General features: G+C 37.7%; 1 protein-coding gene across 6 annotated transcripts in view; it reads right to left on the bottom strand.

The window, feature by feature from the left end:
• Positions 1 to 19,638, bottom strand: part of UBE2E2 (ubiquitin conjugating enzyme E2 E2) — a 388,722-nt gene that overhangs the window by 358,473 nt on the left and 10,611 nt on the right. For all 6 annotated transcript variants that reach the window (XR_016233326.1, XM_051858867.3, XM_070072853.2 and 3 more), the window contains exon 3: positions 13,495 to 13,545. Coding sequence is in view for 3 of the 6 variants with exons in the window: in XM_051858867.3 (XP_051714827.1) it covers positions 13,495 to 13,545 (51 nt within the window). In the remaining 3 variants the exon portion in view is untranslated. The remainder of the gene's footprint in view (positions 1 to 13,494; positions 13,546 to 19,638) is intronic.

Raw genomic sequence — 19,638 nt, 5'->3', positions numbered from 1 at the left:
CTACTTGGCCCCCTAGTCTCAAAAGCTGCACCTGCTGGGCTCCGTTTGCCTAAGTTGAGCCTGACACCAAAATGTCAATTGTTTAAAGCAATGCACAGCTGTGTCATTCGTTAGAAACTGCCCGTGCTCAGCTAAGCAAAGATTTCCCTTCAGCACTTGCAGCTGAATCTGTCACCTTCTTCCAGTTCATCATTTACATGCAGCTCTCAGGTTGCTCTGCTCCTATATACCAGGTCACAGGATTATTACTGCCCTGATGTAGACATGTTGGTCATTTTTTCCTAGAACTGAAATGTCTCTTAATCAGTAAGATTATAAATCAAACTTGATAACAAGTATGTGTAAAGAGTGGTGGTTTCTTTATTCTGTCACTTGATATCTTTAAAATTTTTGAGTTCTTTTTTAATTCTAAGATTTCAGGCTCACAGATAATGTATGTCAGTAAAAACACATCCCATATAAACCATACTTCTTCATTAACATTTACTCGATTTCTAACAATGCAAGTAATATTTTTTCCAAGACTAAAAAAAGGAGGGGAAGATCATGAGAGTTCTGAGCAGTCTGTTAGTCTGATACACTTAAAGGCAACTATAATGACCAAAACAATGTTCAACATTGTTCATTATATAAATAACTCAATTTATATTAACATTTAATTACTGATAAAATGCTTACTTCTTGACAGTGTCAGGTAAGTGGAGTTTACAATAACAACATGTAGTAACTAGGACCTATCCAGCCGGAGGGTTCCAATTACATCCCCGTCCTCACACCGAACTCGGATTTCCTCACGTCCTGCACGAAGATCCTCCTTGTCCTACAAATTTTAAAGTTTTCAGTAAAATACGAAGTTAAAGACTCACTCACAACTCAGATCTGAAACTGCGAGCGAATAAGCAGGGTGCTGTAAGTGGTCAATAAGCTGTATAAATTACCCATCATGGGCTCTAAGAGGGCAGAGAGGAGCCTGTGTGGAAAGAGCACAATGCAGCTAAAATACGCTCACTTGCCTAGGGACCAGCAGCTGGGAAACAGCCACTCAAGGACTCCATCCCATCTGACACATGAAAACCCTTCTGAAGGAAGCAACAGACTCAACTTTAATTCCTCCAGAGGTAGGCACTTATACCTTCAAAGTCGCCCATTATTTCTCTGGATTAATGAGCCTTTTTATCAAGTAGAAAATGGTTTCCCTCTAACTTTATGATAGCAGTGCTAGTTCTGCTCCCTAAAAAATCACACAGAGTAAATTTAATCTCTCCTCCATTTCCTGGCTCTGAAAACAGTTAAACCCAATCAAACACCGTTTAACACAGTTACCACAGCACCTCACCTCTCCAGGTGAAGTAACGCCAGTGCTTTCCAGGACTTGTCTTGTTTTGTTTTAAGGCAGACAGAATGACAGGAAGAGATCTTCCATTACCTTGTTCACTCCCTCAGATGCCCCTAACAGCCAAGGACTGGGACAGGCTGAGGCCAGAGCCCAGAACTTGATCTGAGTCTCCAAAGTGCTTGGGCAGGGGCTGACATACTTGAGGCATCACTGCTGCTCCCCAGGGTGCATTAGCAGGAAGCTAGAATCAGAAGTGGAGCTGGGACTTGGACGCAAACACACTGATACAGGATGCACATGTCCCAAGTGGCATCTTAATCGCTATGCCAAATGCCTTTCCCTCCAATTATTTTTAAATACACATACCTCATAGTATTGGGCAAGAATTCCCAATTTTCCCTATTTTTATGAGTTGCATCTGACTTATCTAAGTGCTTAGAATGTACTCATTCTATTGATTAAATAAACACACACTGAACTGTCCGCACTGAATGCTGGTGTTGGCATTGTCGTTGAACTGTATGTCCCTGGGAAAGCCCCACTTTCCTCCAGGGTGGACAGAATGCTAGACCATAAGCCCTCTGGTCTCAATCACCTCTGAGTCTGTATGAAAACAATGAATTGTAGTATCGTTTTCATTCCATGCAAAAATTTAAAATAAAAACTTGGTCAATTAATGCTTCATAACAGGGGTGGGGAATGTCTGGCTCACAGGCTGCATAAGTCCCACAATCATTTGGTCTTGCCCTGCTAAGGCAACTGCTGGCAGGAATTGAACTTCAATAAATGTATAGCAGGGTAACATTCAAGCTGATCATTTTGTATGGCCCACAAATGATGTTATAAATATCCAAATGGCCCTTGGCAGAGAAAAGGATCCCCACCCCAGCTGTATTATATTAATAAAGATTTTTCCCACATGTAAGGCACTGTTTGATACTCTAAGAAATAATAATACTTAAGCATATCAGACTTAAACATTGAATTGGGAGGAAGACAGATGCAAAAGTCATTCTGTAGGATCTAGTTATGTAAGTACGGACATGCGTATATATGTACATACTCATGTAGAATAAATAACCAAAGGCACCATCAAAAAAGGTCAAAATAGGTGTGGACAAGTGGAGCAGAGGTTAGGATTTCACTTGTGATGCCCACTTATAATATCAAGGTTCCTAGGTTCGAGGCCCAGCTCTGCTCTTGCCTGTAGTCTCCTGCTATGCTGGGAGACAGTGGTGATGGCTCCAGTAGTTGGGTTCCTGCTACTCATGCCAGAGACCTGAACAGAATTCCTGACTCCAGGCTTTGGCCTAGCCCAGCTTCATTAGCTGCGGGCTATTTGGAGAGCAGATCACTAGTGCTCTTACCAGCTCACTCTCTCTGTCTTTCGAATAAAAATAAACAAATTAAAAAAAAAAAAAAAAGATGGTCAAAATAACCTAATAATTGAATGTTAACTGATATTTAAATATCAGTGTATGTTTAAACTTAAAAAGTTATTTTCCTGTGAGGCAGGCATTGTGGTGCAATGGGTTAGGCCATCACTAAAGACACCCCCATCCCTCACTGCAACGTCCAGGATCAAATCCCGCCCATCTTCTGACCCAGCTTCCTGCTAGTGCGTCTGGGAGGAAGAAGATGATGGCCCAAGTCCCTGGGTTCCTGTCGTTGACATGGAAAAACAGATGGAGTTCTGGCTCCTGGTTACAACCTGACCCAACCTTGCTGGTATAAGCATTTGTAGAGTGAACCACCAGATGGAGGATCCCTTTCTGTCACTCTGGTTTCAAATAAATAAATGTTTTCTGAGCTATTTTTCCAGGTCTGTGCCGTTCCATACAGTACTTAGCAGTCACACATGGTTGTGCAAATGCAAATGAAAAGTTCAGTTACTCAGCTGGACTAGACACCTTTCCAGCACTCAACGGCCACACACTCACGTGGCCAGTGGCTGCTGTGCTGAGCGGCGCAGGCACAGAACGCTTCCACAGAAGAAAACGGGCTAGGCTGTTCTATACTACTGTTCTGTATCAGTTCACAAATGGCAACAGCATGGCAAGGCCTCAGAACACTTGAGCTCTGAAGTCAGAAGCGACAAAGTTGAAATCCTAGTTCTGCTGCTTACTCACTGTGTGACCCGGGGGTGAGTCACTAAACCTCTGCAAGCCTGCCTTCCCATCTATAAAACGCTGTGTAGAACTAGCAGCTACCTCAAGGATAGTCAGGAAAATGAAATCAGATAATGCTGGTAAATGCACTTAGCATACTGCCTCAGATACTGGGAGCCCTCCCACAGCTGATAGCTCCCTACTACAATTAATTGTCTTCACTCATAGATTTAGTCAATGTCAACTGAATGCTAAGATCTGAAATACGGGGGAATAAAGCAAGAGCTCCTGCCCAAGTGAATCAAGAGTTCAATGTGAGGCATCAGTAGAACTGACAACAGCGAGGACAGAAGATGTTAAACGGAAATCCTGATGTGGTATGAGGGCCATTTGGAACTTCTGGCCATTTGTACCATGACTACACCTCCTCTTACAAGACACTATACAGATAGTCTACCTATTGTGTATTAGACTAGAAAATGAATTTTGGCTTATGGCTTTACCTGATTCTATTGTACATTTTAGAATAATGTGCTGCTTCTACCAAAGATAGATATACCTTTAAAAGACTCCCACTGCTGGCCCCGTGGCTTAGAGGGTAAAGCCGCTGCCTGCGACACCAGCATGCCCATATGGGCACATCCTGGCTGCTCCACTTCCAATCTAGCTCCCTGCTAATGGCCTGGGAAAAGCAGCAGAAGGTGCCCCAAGTGTTCTGAGGCACTGCTATCCACATGAAGACCCAGATGAAGCTCCTGGCTCCTGACTTCAACCTGCCCCAGCAACAGCTGCTGCAGCCCTCTAAGGAGTGAACCAGCAGGTGCAGGATGGAGGATCTCTGTCTGCTCCCTCTCTCTCTGTAGCACTAACTTTCAAATCAATAACTAAATCTGCAAAAATAATGAAATAAAAAATAAAAGCATCCCATTAAGTCCCTAAGGTATGTACACCCTGTTAGACAATTCTAAACAAACATTTAAAACACAGTCCAAAAAGCAAATGGAAAAATCAAAATTTGCATGGTTCTAAAAATAAAGTAACAAAAGTTTGAATAGTCATTCAATAATGCTTCATTTACAAAAAAATATTTAGATTGATAAATGTAGTAATCACTGAAATTATTTTGATATACAAAAGAATAGTTTTCAGGGTATCTTAAATGCTAAAACAGCTATGAGAATGAAAATATTAACATGTTAGAGAGTAATATAATCTTTCTATCAAAAGAGCTTAGGTAATAAATCCAAAATAATAACCAGTTATAAAGCTGGGCAAACAAAACGATAAAACTTTCTGCTGTCTTATAAAATATAATCCCAGTGTGATCATTTAATACCTTTCCAGACACTATCTTGTAACGTTCCTAAAGTTGTAAAGAACAGGAAAAAAAAAACCAAAACATTGAAAGATCACAACTAATGGGCACTAAACTTAATCATTCAACATTTTCTTTTATTAGCAAACAAATATTTTTAAATCTATGGTTAAAGACAAACAAATAACATTCTGAAGCAGAAAGCAAAAAATTTTTGATAGTTTTATTGGAGTCATTATGACTTCCCTTGCTACAGTTTTGAAGTAAAGGTACATGATAGTAAATAATTCCACATAAAGTTCCCCCATTTGAACTAACAAGTATCCAGCCAGTGAACCCTATGTTGGTTGTGCTGAGGTGAAAAGTCAGTCTTAAGGTAAAGACAAAAAGAAAACTATATACATACTCTTGACATCAATAAAAGGAAGCCCAACTTAAAAATCATGAAAGAAGGTATAAAATAAGAATATAAACAAGCTTGAAACTCAGAATCCTAAACTACCAATAGAATATAAGGTGTCACCATGCTTTCTCTCATTCTCTATCACACTGGACACAAACCCCAACCTTGAAGCTATCCAACCTGCAGTTGCTATTCCAAACAAGTCTCCTTAACTGTGCTATTCACTCTGTGCATGTCAATATTTAGTATATGTGCTGCTGAAGCGAGCACTCAATATTATTTAAATAGTCTTTGTCTTCATAAAGTCTATACAAAAACACTCAAAACCACAGAAACTGAATCAAGAACTCTTGAGGTTAAAAAAAAAATTCCTTGACTATCTGTATCAAAGAAAATTGAGATGGATATGAATCATTCAGCACCCTACATGACACAAGACTCCAAGGTATATTCAAATTTTGTCATATAAATGATTCTTTCTAAATATGCCATCATTCTACTAAATAATTCTTTCTAAATATACACATTCACATAAACTTTAAGCTATACATAGTATATTTATTGGTAACATGCAATGCTCCAGAAAGACCTGATGCTGGCTTACAAAAAATTTTGTGGCATTAAATAACAAAATGAAGGAAGGGATATAAAAAGAGGAAAAGGGATAAGTAAATAAAATGCTACCAAAGACCAAGGTTTCTATTTCTTAAAAAAATCTGTTAATTAATAAAACTGAGGAGCTAAGTGAGGATCTGAGCTTCAAGACAGCCAAACTAGAGGAAGTCTTCTCAATTTTGATATGCAGAGACCACAGAGACAAACAAGTTTCTGCCAACAGTACCACCATTCTCTTCATCTACAGGTACTAAGCACTTGCGTCATTCTTCACTCCTTAACTGTCTCTTAAAAACCACACTATCAACAAATCTGCCAGCTAGAAAACATCTCCAAGTTCCACTCCTTTCTGTCCTCTTTCATCTCTAGGATCACACCATCAGGGCCTCCATTGCTGCCCCCAAGAAACCACTTCCTCAGTAGACTCCATAACTCTGTGTATCTTCCCCTTCACATCCTCTATACTCCATACCTCATCATGCTAATTTCTACGACAAAATTTTCATTCAAAATTATAATTCTATTCTTCTACTCAATACTTAAATCAAATGACAGTGACTAGTAATTTCAACACTTTTCCTAGCTATCCTTTAACAAATCTTAACTCACACATAGTAAGGATAACCTGTTGACCTCTCCGCCCCAAAAAAACTTTACTGTATCTCTTCATGTTTCCGCCTGCACTCATTCTTACCACTCCTATTTCCTTCTACACCTTACCAAATCCTACCCATTCTTCAATGTCCCCAGTTCACTTTATTCCTTTGAGAAGTTTTCCCTAATTGATTTCTCAGCTTAATAAATACCAGAACCCACTTTATTCTCACAGTATGACCTACTTACATGGTTCTCTAAGTATATTTATGTCTTATTAGTTGTAACCAGATCTTCAGGATTAGGAACCACATCTGGATATCTTTTTGTAGTCTACACTTGGCCTAGCATAGAGCTAACATTAAGCCCTCAATAAATACTGAACTGAACTGTAGAGGGAGGTGACCCAGAATCAGGCTGCATAACAGGGAAAAACCAATTTGGCATTAAAACTGCAGACATCTGCAAACATCAAGTTAAGGACTGTCAAATGTAAAGAAATCTTTACCTGGCCATATGCCAATAATAATAACACCAATAAACACACAAATACACAAGGGGATATGATAGAAATCACTATATTTAGAGAATTATTTTTCAAAATGTTCCAGCTAAATACCATATCATGAAATCCAGAAATATAAATCAAGCATAGTACAAATGCTATTTCAGACTGCTTTACATGTTGATTTTTTTATGGTTTTTTTTTTTTTTCCTTAACCACAAGTAGCTACTCACAAATTTAATTTTAAATGTGTTATCTGGTCACAGGTGGAAAAGTAAAGGATGAAGACCAAAAAACCTGGTTTTAAATCCAAATCAACCATTTTTAAGACTGCAACCCTGAGCAAGTTACTTAACTTTAAGAATCCCACAGAGAGATTGAAAAGACTAAATGACACCCCATATGAAAATCTTCAAAAGCTAAAATGCTATACAAACATTACAATAACAAGAAGAGGAAAATAATTAGGTTTCCACACTGGCAGCTCTTTCTAGAGATCACACCGATTTAAATACTGTTCTCAATTTCTCCCTCAATACTTTCCTGTTCTGTAATACAGTTTCAAAAAATCTAATTCCCACATACATTTTCCTTACATAACATCTGTTCTGTGATCTGAAAAACACACTTCTATTAAATGTCTCAAATCATCAGTAAGGTGAGATAGTGGTTATGCTTAGAGAATGAAGAGTAAACCAATTTGAGGACTCAGACTTTCAAACTCAAAACTTATCAAAAAGCTACAGTAATCAAGACTGTGTTACCAGTATAAGATCAATGGAATAGATTTGGGAGTTCAGCAGTAAATTTCCACATTCATGACCCACTGATTTAAAAAAAAAAAAAAAAAGTTGTATTCATTTTATTTGAAAGGCAGAGTTACAAAGAAAGGGACACACACACACACACACACACACACACAGAATCTTCTCTCCACTGGTTCACTCCCCGAAATGGCTGCAACAACCAGGACATGGCCAGGCCAAAGGATCCAGGGGCCTTATCCAGGTCTCCCACAGGGGTGGCAGGGGCCCATCTTCCACTGCTTTCCCAGGTGCACCAGCAGGGAGCTGGATTCAAAGTAGAGCAGCTGGGACTCCAACCAGCACTCATATGAGACTCTGGTGTAGCAGGTGACGGCCTAACCTGCCATGCCACAAGGCTGGCCCTGATGACCTACTGATTTTCAGCAAGGGTTATCAAGATAATTCACTGGGGAAAATAGTTTTTTTCAACACACAGTTCTCTATAAGACAAAAAAAAAAAAAAAGGCAGATGGACTCTCATACCACATAAAAATTAATTTAAAAATAATCAGGGATTTAAATATAAAAGCAAAAACTGTAAACTTCTACGAAGAAAAATACAGGCATAAATCTTTGTGGCCTTCAATTAAACAAGTTTATTAGATATGACCCCTATACACAAGCCACAAAAGAAATCAGATTTCATCAAAAATAAAAAGTTTTGTACTGGGGGCTGGTTTTATGGTACAGTGGGTTAAGCCACTGCCTGCAATGCCAGCATGCTATATGAGTACTGGTTTGAGTCCCAGCAGCTCCACTTCCAACTCAACTCCCAGCTAATGTGCCTGGGAAGGTAGTGAAAGATGGCCCAATTCTTGGGACCCTGCCAGCCATGGAGAGACCCAGATTGAGTTCTATGCTTCAAAAGCCAAGAAAGTTAAAAAAATTTCACAGGAGAAAATATTTGCAAATTGTTAATCCGATATATAAGACTTAAATCCAAAATACATAAAGAACTCTTACAACAACAACCAAAAAAATAATAGGAAAAGAATTTAAAATACATTTCTTCAAAGAAAATATACAATTGGCCAACATATGATAATCATCATTATCTATCAGAGCAACATAAATCAAAAGCCACAATGAAATACTACTTCATGTTTACTAAAATGGCTGTCAAAAAGATGGACAATAACACTGTGGACAATTACCAACACTGTAGAGAAACTGGAACCCTCACACAGTACTGTTAAGAAAGTAAAATAACGTAGTCACTTTGGAATACAGGATGGCAGGTCCCCCAAATGTTAAACAGCAACTTGGAATAAGTGACCCAGCAATTCTACTCTTAATTAGGTATATACCCAAGAAAAATAAAACCAAATAAATATCCAAAAACTTGCACTCCAATGTTCATAGCATCATTATTCATAATAGCCAGAAAGTAGAAATAACCTAATTGTCCATAAAGTGTTGAGTGGATAACCTGTGGTATATCCACAAAAATGCAGTATTTTTTGGCAACAAGTAGGAATAAAGTATGATACATGCTGCAACATTCATGAACCTTAGAAACAGAATACTTTATAAAAGCAGCCAGTCTCTCTCACATACAAAATTACTATATGATCCCATTTATAGCCAATGTTCAGATAAGGCAAATTTCCAAGATAGAAAGTGAACTGCTGCATGGAGATGAGGGCAGAGAAGTTTGGGGCAAAATGGAGAAGAGTCAAGCACTAAAAGGCATACTGTATCTTTTTAGATTAGTCAAATGTTGCAAAATTGTGAAGACTGCACAACTCTGTGATTATACTAAAAACCTAAGTAAAGTGGATTTTGTACTGTGTATCTCAAAAAGCTTCTTCTTGACAAAGAAGAAGAAAAGCAGAGCCAGTGTTCAATAGCAGACCCTTGAAACACTTAAAAATGAAAAGTACAAACTGCTAGTGTAATTTAAGGATATTTTTTATTCTTCTCCTCCTTTTAGTTGCTCAATTACTACATCAAAAATCAAAATCCAAATGTCATTATACCGTAGCCTCTACCTTCAAAAAGTAGTAAGGATCCTCTATTGTTCCCATACTTACTTACCTAAATTTTAGCAGTGTCAGATCATATTAGAACTTGAACTTAGCTTCTTTGCTAAACAGAACAAGTTATCCTCTAGATGACAAAAATTTTAATTTTTATTTAGAGATTAGCCCATTTGCTACCAGTTTTTCACTAACACAAAGGAAATATAAATGAACACACTGGCATTCACTGATTTAAGATTTGTGCTTTTGATAACTTTTGAAGAACTGTGAAAGCCACAACATGCAGGCATATATAAGGGGCATCAATTCTAACTGTCATGAGCTCTGTAAGAATATAGCATGAATTTTACTTACTTCATCTGGCTAAGCTGGTGTGCTAAAGTAAGGAGCAATTGTACCCAACAGCCCAGCCACCACAATCTCTGCTAGTAATATGAAAACATTTATGGTTCTGCAGAGACCTCAGGATAGAGTCCTTACAAATGTCATGGGTCAGTTATGTTATACAACAGAAGAGCTGAAGCCAAGCAAAAATACATTCTACTATTTCTAGGAAATCTTCTAAGTATATACAAAATTTCACTCCAATAGTGTATATTTTCTGTACCTAGGGGTTTACAGACACTATGACTTTTTAAATAGAAATTATTAACACTTGGTCTGTAAACCAAAATGTAGAAAAACACCATTAAGAAAATTTTAATCCAGCTTCAAAAATAAAACTGTATTATTGCATTTTTATCTCATTCAAGGACAACAAAAAGGAAAACTGAAAGATGTACAAGCATGCATTTCCTATAAGAACATATAATTTAATCTATGAAATCATTTGTAGATATGCTTTCAAAACATTTTTTATTCAAAATCTGAAAAAAAATTAATGAAAACTATCATAGAGTAACTTCCTCTAAAAATGCCTTACATAAACATATCTATCTACATTGAATGATGCAATTCAGGGAGATTTTATATTACCAATATAATTCAAATGACAGATTTACACAATACGTAAATACATGGTTCATTTTGATTACACGAGTTGCTTAATCAGGCTCCACTTAAGAGATGCACCGAAATTCAGAGGTCCCATTTCTAAACTGATAGACACACAGAACTGGATGGTACTAGTCTGTTAAGGTTCCAGAAAATAGGATAAACCACATTCTAAGTGGAATGAGAAACACCCCCACCCCCCACAGCTAACCAATAAATTAAATCCTCCATTCTGCCTGTCTAACCAGGTAAACCCACAGATGTTTCCTCACACATAATCTTTAGCTGTGATAGCTAAGAAACCAAAAAAGGCAGGGTTCTAAGAGACATGTGTTCTGGAAGAGGCAAAGGGAGAACGAAGGGAATGATTGCTTCTGAACTCAGATATGATTTGCTAAGGAAGGGACTCTGGCTTGTTCTATTTGGAAGGTAGCTTTAGTTTGCTCATTTTTGCAAATAATTCATTAGAGCCATCAGGAAGGCAGCACAAAACTTTTAAAACCAACCACAAAAGCACTAAGTATTAGCTTCGGTCAAAAATAAGCCAAACTACAATTATACTCTAACTTGTCTTTCTGAAGATAATAACCACATTTTCACTGAAATATAAGGGCAGATTTACTATAAACCACATAGAAATATTTGACACCAAACAATCCAAAGACCACAGTAATCCACTTAACAAGTACACCAAACATTTTGGTGAAGTAGCACAGGCACACAGGAAATGTAAAACTAATCACCACTTACCAATCAACCATAGCACAGAGGATCCTCTGCTTGCCAAGGAAGCACTGTATAAAGGTAAATGATCTTTCTCTCTGCCTGACCCAGTCCAAGCAACTATTTTAGGATCAACAAAAGGAGCCAAAGCCACTGTACTGCAGACTTAACTTGTAAGGCACAGTTAGTGGCTGCCCAATCTTCAAACCACAGGGGGATTTCCTTGCAAACTCCCATAAGCCAGGAAATCAACTGAACTACATATCTTTCCTAAAACTGTCTGAAAGGTTTATTACGTGTGATTTCTACATTTAAAAATGAAGAACTATTATACACATTTAGCTTTATCTATAAAGAACCTACGTTTGAATCAGTAATGGTATCATTATTTAATACGGTTCAATGAAAAAGTAAACCTCCAAACTGCAGATGACACTATACTTAAGCTTTTTTACTTTAAATAGAGTTATGCTTCAATTATTTCTTTATGTAAATAGTAAGCATGATGTAATTCTTTTCCTCGGTCTCCTAAGTTTTCATGCATGTTTACAATATTGGTTCAATGGGAGATGAATTATTATCTATAGTAAGTGAAAGCTAAATCAAATTATTCAATGTATTAGAAAATAAAATACCCAATAGTAAAGTTGAAACAATCTACATCACATTATATGTGGATTTCATTTATCAGAAATGGGCCTCAAACTCATTAAAACAAAGTAATTAGTTTATTTTGCCCAAAATCTGTTGTTATAACTTAGGCAAAGAAGAATAACAATTAAAGTCACATATTTTAAAAATCCAGTTGTCTACATAGCTATAAAAATAATATATAATATATCTTATTTTAAAAAGATTCAGACCATTAAATACTATTCTAAGAATCAAAGGTGATTTTAGATTTAATTCAAACTGGAGTTTTTTCCACAAATCAATCCATTTACGTGACTTGGCCACCAAAAGCTAAGCAACAATCTGCCATCGAAACAGCTTGGATAATAACACGGCCTCAAGTGTGATTAAGTCTTCTGTTATATAGTTTTACCTAACAAAGAAATATTTGTTCTAGTTGAATGAAACATTCCTTGAACATTTTTACTACAAGTTTATATACTATTCATGACTCTTGTGTAAAGAACTGTATTAGACTGACCGCAACATAATAAACTTCATTAGAATTTTTCCTACACGAAACAGTTTTAAACTAGCCAAATATCAATATAATGATCTGCAAAATGTTTACTTTTTAATATTTATAGTTTCATTTTTTCACATTAAAATGAGGTCAGCAAAACCAGAAATCACACCAAACAATAAATTCTACTTCCAATCAATGTTGGAAACATTTTCACTTAATCTGCCTTCTCCTTCAACATAAGACATCAATTTAAATTATAAAAGTTCCATGTTGGCCTGGTTCCAGCACTAACCTAACATCAAAACCAAAATAAATGCCTTAAAAAGTCAGTCATCTTCCAAATACTGAAACAGACCCAAGATACAACGTAAGACAGAAAGCTATTTTTCTCTTCTTCCTCTATGTACTTGTACAACATTAACCATCTCCAAGCAAGCACCTGGTTTCCTCTCAGTAAGCACCATCCAGAAAATAGGGGGGCACGTATTTATAAAAGGTGTGTTTTATATTTAAGATAGCCTCAGAACATGCATTCTCAGTTACAATCAACAGTCATGAAAAATACCATAAACCAAGAAGACGTACTGTTTAATGTTCCTTTTAAAAAATCTATTTCCAACAAAACAACAACTGAATAGTGATCAAACAGCAAGTATTTTAACCACATTATTATTTCATAATTTAAAAATCATTTAAGGCCCTAACACTTATGCCCGAAAAAAAATTCTATTTGTTACCCTGTCGTTTTATCATGTTGTTACTGCATTACACTACTTTGGGCAACTCCATTCTACCATCACAAACACAGTTACTGAATACTCTGTTTCTGCACAGAGACAACAAATACTGTCTTCCACAGTTAAGTCTAAACTACAGTGAGGGTTTTACTGATTGAGCAGACTACCATAACAGTTTCACATCACACCAAGAGTTCAACCACACCGCAAAAGATACATTAAAATCCTTAAGTACTTACCTACAGTTGGGAGGAGGGTCCAATGTAATTTCTGCAAGTTCCTTCTGAATTCTTTAAAATAAAAACAAAGAACATTATATTAAAATGTCTGTGCTCTTAATATGAAAAAAAAATCTCTCCCTCCCCCTAGCGCTCTCTTTCTTATCTGAGAGGCAGAGAGAATGTGAAGAAAGAGCTGAGTATCAAACCCAGGTACTCTGATGTGGGATGTGGGCATCTTGACTGCTAAGTCAAATGTCCACCTCATTTCATGTAGCTGTTATACTTTAATGGTACTATTTCCTTTTGTGCATTTTTAAACTTGAAATACTAATACAATATACAGCAGCACAGTTTTTAAAATGGTAAATAGGAAGCTTCTGCAACACTATAGATTATTCTAACTCCTGATTTTTACTAGACAATCCTCAACTAGGATGGAAAACTGATAAGAAGTTAAATGCAAACTGATCCAATCAATTGATAATAGTTTCAGGAATGAATTCCCAGAACTACTTTATCAAAATACACAAGGGATCCCTGCCTGAAGCCTCTAAGTGACAGGCAAGTTGGGCTTTCACGCTGGACATCATACCCTCCGAGCAAGAGCTATCCTAATATTACAGGAGTAATTACCATCAGGTCATTGCATGAGCTTTATGCAAAGAGGGATAAAAGTTTAAAGTCTGCTTCCTTCCCCATGTGTTATTTTCTACTACATTTTTAACTCTATCCAGAAAGCTATGTGCATATTGAAAGGCAAACAGTGCTATACTCTTTTTTTTTTATTATTATTTTAAAGACTTATTTATTTATTTGAAAGAGTTACACAGAGAGAGAAGGAGAGGCAGAGAGAGAGGTCTTTCCTCCGCTGGTTCACTCCCCAACTGGCTGCAATGGCCAGTGCTGCGCCAATCCAAAGCCAGGAGCCAGGAGCTTCTTCCGGGTCTCCCACATGGGTGCAGGGACCAAAGGTCTTGAGCCATCTTCCACTGCCTTCCCAGGCTGTAGCAGAGAGCTAGATTAGAAGTGGACCAGCCGGGACTCAAACCAGTGCCCTTATGGGATGCCAGCACTGCAGGAGGCAGCTTTACCCTCTATGTCACAGTGCCAGCCACTGCTACACTGTTTTCTAAGACTGTACTTAGCAATCTTGGCCAGCACCATGGCTCAATAGGCTAATCCTCCGCCTGTGGCACCAGCACACCGGGTTCTAGTCCCAGTCGGGGCACCGGATTCTGTCCCGGTTGCCCCTCTTCCAGGCCAGCTCTCTGCTGCAGCCCGGGAGTGCAGTGGAGGATGGCCCAAGTGCTTGGGCCCTGCACCCCATGGGAGACCAGGAGAAGCACCTGGCTCCTGCCTTCAGATCAGCGCCCAAAGGCAAAGGAAGACCTTTCTCTGTCTCTCTTTCTCTCACTGTCCACTCTGCCTGTCAAAAAAAAAAAAAAAAAAAAAAAAAGACTGTACTTAGCAATCTCTTAACTATCATCCGTGCCTCATTAAGCTTAGGCTTTGTTTAAAAAATTCTCAAAACCATTTATTTTCCTTTGCCTTGGTTTTTAAACGAGATTATTAACAGCTGGATGCCTGTCTCTGGTAATTATTATGATAGTATTCTGATGATAACTGACTAAAATATCTTAACAAGACTCTGAATAAAAACATTTATATTCACACAATTTCATTCTATGTCTTTTGAAAACAACAACCAGAGCTACTAGAATAAATAGGACTCCTCCAATAGGAATGGAACGAACTTACTCAGTGTACTGCATGCTACTAATGTGATTTTCACTTCTTTAAACATGTGAGTTAAAGTTGGGGAGGTATTATGAATCAGAGCAAGACTAATAAACTGAAAGCCAAAAAACTTTCATTTTAATTCTGCTATGCCATTAATTGAGTCCTTGGGCAAAAATACCACTTGCACCTGCGCGCACTCGCTTGCGCGCTCTCTCTGTGCCTAACTTGTCTGTCCTATAAAATAAAGACATTAACTAGGACAAACTCTGTATCATTTTTATCTTTAACAAACCTTAATTTCCTTCTAATATGGATTTTATGATGTATTTATATTCATACAAAGTCATATGACCGTAACTAAATGATACACATCTCAAAGATCAGATACAGGAGAACAACTTGTATGGATTTCACACAGAAGTATGAAATGTAGTTCAAAACTGAATGGGTGGGTCCAGGTTAAAGATAGCAAACTGAGCATATACACATTCACCTCCAACCCATTCAGGACCCCAACTGGGAAGGGGGTAGATACAGAAAATGGGAAAGGAAACAAAGAAACAGAGGAGTAGTTACAAAGGATGAGACATTTCAGCGTTATTTCTGCAAGAGAATGATGGGTATAAATCAAACAGGTTGAGAAAGGCATAAGCACGTTGCAGAGTGTATAAACAGTGAAAATTTAAGGGGTTGGGGGGGTGGGAGAGAAATCAGAAACCCACAAGAAAAAATAAAAAGCTGTTAAAAATAAATCATTCATGGGCCGGCACTGCGGTTTAGTAGGCTAATCCTCCGCCTGGTACTGGCATCCCATATGGGCACCAGTTCTAGTCCCTGTTGCTCCTCTTCCCATCCAGCTCTCCGCTATGGCCTGGGAAAGCAGTAGAAGATAGCTCAAGTCCTTGGGCCCCTGCACCCACATGGGAGACCCAGAAGCAGCTCCTGGCTCCTGGCTTTGGATCAGCACAGCTCTGGCTGTTGCAGCCATTTGGGGAGTGAACCAGCAGATGGAAGACCTTTCTCTCTGTCTCTCCCTCTCACTGTCTGTAATTCTACCTCTCAAATAAATAAATAAAATCTTTAAGAAAAAAAAAGAAATCAATCATTCATCAAGTAAGAAGCAAAAATGTAATATAACTTTATCAAGAGAGAAATGTTAAGGGGAAAAGAAAAGAGCTATGATCTATTTTGCCTAAACAGGACTCACTGGGTAGTCCAGGGATTACAACACTGGACTCACAGGAAACCCAATCCTAATATGCTATTTGGTGTAGCATTAAATATTTAGTATAAATAATGTATTGGTCTTTTGTTTATGACAAAAACACAGAAGACTGCAGTTGCACTTCTACAATGTAAATGGTATTAACTTTGAATACAAAAAAATAAAAAATTATTTGTAGCTAATAGAAACAGCTAAAAATAGACCGGGGACAGTAATAAGTAGACAGAATAAAGTATTAATATCCCACTTTGCAAAGTAAGCAATTGGGAAATGCTGCTGAAATTTTAAGCAACAGAGGCTTAAATATATTCTTTAGTATATAAAGATAACCAATAATCTTTTGTAATATCACTATCATTAACTGGAAGGAAGGAAATGGATAAACAAATTAAACACATATTTAAGAGCAGAGGGTCAAAAGATATTATTTTAGTTAACAATTCATCAAATAAGAAATAAGGATATTATTTAGAGATATGCAAAAAATCAACAGAAGGACTAAATCCAAAGATAGCTCAAAGAGTTTGCTTCAAGGAAATGGAATTGGGACTGTTGGGGGCAAGCTGCACAAAAAACTGTTGCTTCCCATCAAAAAAAAGTCTGTATTGCTTGATCTGTTACCAGAAAAATAAATAACTTTCAGAAATTGTTTTTAAACTCAGAGAACTAAAGAACAGGCATTCAAAAGAATATGCTTAAACTGTCAAAGAAAATTATTTTTAACATAAAAGAACTTCTACGGGATTTTCAAAGAACATATCTTGCTTTTTATGCTTATACTGCCCCTTTTGGTTTAAGAAAAAGAAAAATCATACTTTTCTGCTCATGGAATTCTATGACAGAACTTGAACCCCTCCAGATAACTATAATTCCAAATTATATTACTCAATACAAAAGGCAATTTACTGATAAATTCAACAAAACTGAGCAATGGGTCAATATATTAAAATATATTTTGAGACACTATTATCTTAGAATGGTTGTATTTCTCTTGACAGAAGATTACACTAAGAATTGCCATTTAAATTACTGCAAGATGTCCTGCTGTTTTTAACGACAGCAATTCAGTTCTATCTCAAAAGATCATGTTTTGTATTAAGTTTCTTAGGCTCAGTGTGTGAAATAAGGAAGGTAGCGATTTCAGGCACTTGTTCCTTATGTTGCAGGAAAATGAAAAAATCATCAATAATTCCCACATGTAGATGATGATCTTAAACGATTAAAAGTGAATTAAACAAATCCCACAGGATTTTCTAAGTAATACTCTTTTATCAGTGTTCATTTAAAAAAGAAGATAACCAGATGGGTGTTTGGCACAGCAGTTAAGACGACTGCTTAGGGCACCTGCAACCCATATTACAGTGCCTAGGTTTGCATTTCGGTTCTATTTCGGACTCCAGTTTCCTGCTAACCCTCACCTTGGGAGGCAGAAGGTGAAAGCTCAAGTAGTTAGGTCCCCGCTACCCATGTGGGAGAATCTGGATGAGTTCCCAGCTCCAGGCTTGGGCCTGGCCCAGTTCTAACTGTTGTAGTCACCTGGGGAATAAACCAGTACACACAAGATCTCTGCCTGTGCTTAAGTCTGCTATCTTTGCCCTTCAAATAAATAAAAGGCTTTTTTCTTTAAGTAAACCTAGGGCTATTTACACCACTATGGCAAAGGCTGGCAATTATCTTGCTAAGTCAAACAAAAAGACTTTTCCACTTATCAGAACTTTTAAGACAAAACTATTTCAGATATAAACCAACTAGACAACTGCCTAAATTTCCAGACAGTGCCACATCTTAGGTTACTATGATGCTGAAGTCAGCAACTGCATACACATAGTTAATTACTAAGACAAGTCAGAAACAAAATACAAACTGAATTTCAGTTTGTTTGACTTCACCTAACACTTTTAACTGCTCCAGGGAAAATTTACATATACTAAGAAGAGCACTGTGTGGGACTACTGTTAGCTTAAATGGGGATTAGGGGAGAGGTGGGGGGAGTACCTTAACAATCATTATTTATTCAAATTTAACTGAAAAATATGGTATCGAAATTATTATACACAATGCAGAAGACAGAAAGCATTCATTTTTAGTGGAGAGAGAAATAGACAGGCAAGGAGAACTCCCACCCACTGGTTCACTCCATAAATGGAGGAGATAGGCCAGGCCAGGGCCCAGAGCCAGGAGCCAAGAACTCAATCCAGGTCTCCCACGTGAGCGTGAGGGGCCCAACGACTTGTGTCATCACTGCTGCCTCCCAGGGTAGGCACTGGTGAGCAGCAGGAGTCAGAAGCCAGAGCCAAGAAATGAGCCCAGGCACTCTGGCATGGTATGTGGGCGTCTTAACCACTGGGTCAAATCTTGGCCCCAAGCACTCATCTTAAAACCAACATCCTGGACTAATGGTTCAGAGGAAAGTAAAAGCACTGTATATGTACACTTAAAATACACACATGAACACACATCTAACTTAAAGAAAATTCAGTAACTCACTCAGGGTCAAGACGGATATGGATATGTGGACATGGAGATTTACAAAGGTTATTTCTTAGTAGTTACTAAAAATAAATAAATAAATAAAAACCCTCCATCACACTTTGGGACTTTCTATACTCCCCTACAGTCTGCACTCCTCAGTCACATAAGAATTCCTTTTCTAACCAATTGACTCAATTGGCCAAAACATTCTAAAATGAACTCATTCTCAAGAAACATGCAACTAATGATTAAAAGTTTTTAAATATCAGTGCAGTCTCTACAAAACACACTGTCATTGCAAATAAATGGTCATATGTACTATGCATAAGGCTCTAATCAACTGTTGATTTTAAGACACATCATCAATAAAACAAAAGTATATAACAATTATAAAACACTTCCTGACTTCACAAGGTTAAAAATTTTACAAATCAGGGCAGGTGTTTGGCACAGCAACTAAGATGCAGATTGAGATACATGCATCCCACATTAGAGTGCCTGAGTTCAAATCCCAGCTCTATTTACCATGCCAGCTTCCTGCTAATGAGCACCCTGGGAGGCAGCAGTGAGGGCTCAAGTACCCGGGTCCCTGCTGCCATGTAGAAGTCCCTGACTGAGTTAACCGACTGCTGGTTTCAGCCTGGCCCAGACTTGGCTATTGTGAACATTTCTGGAGGGAACCAGGGTATGGAAGATTTCTGCCTCTGTCTATCCTGTCTGCCTTT

The sequence above is a fragment of the Oryctolagus cuniculus genome, chromosome 4, assembly GCF_051225735.1.
Source record: "Oryctolagus cuniculus isolate XC-2025 breed Fujian yellow rabbit chromosome 4, ASM5122573v1, whole genome shotgun sequence".
Classification (NCBI taxonomy): domain Eukaryota; kingdom Metazoa; phylum Chordata; class Mammalia; order Lagomorpha; family Leporidae; genus Oryctolagus; species Oryctolagus cuniculus.
The sequence above is the reverse complement of the archived record's forward strand: the minus strand, read 5'-3'. Positions and strand labels throughout refer to the sequence as shown.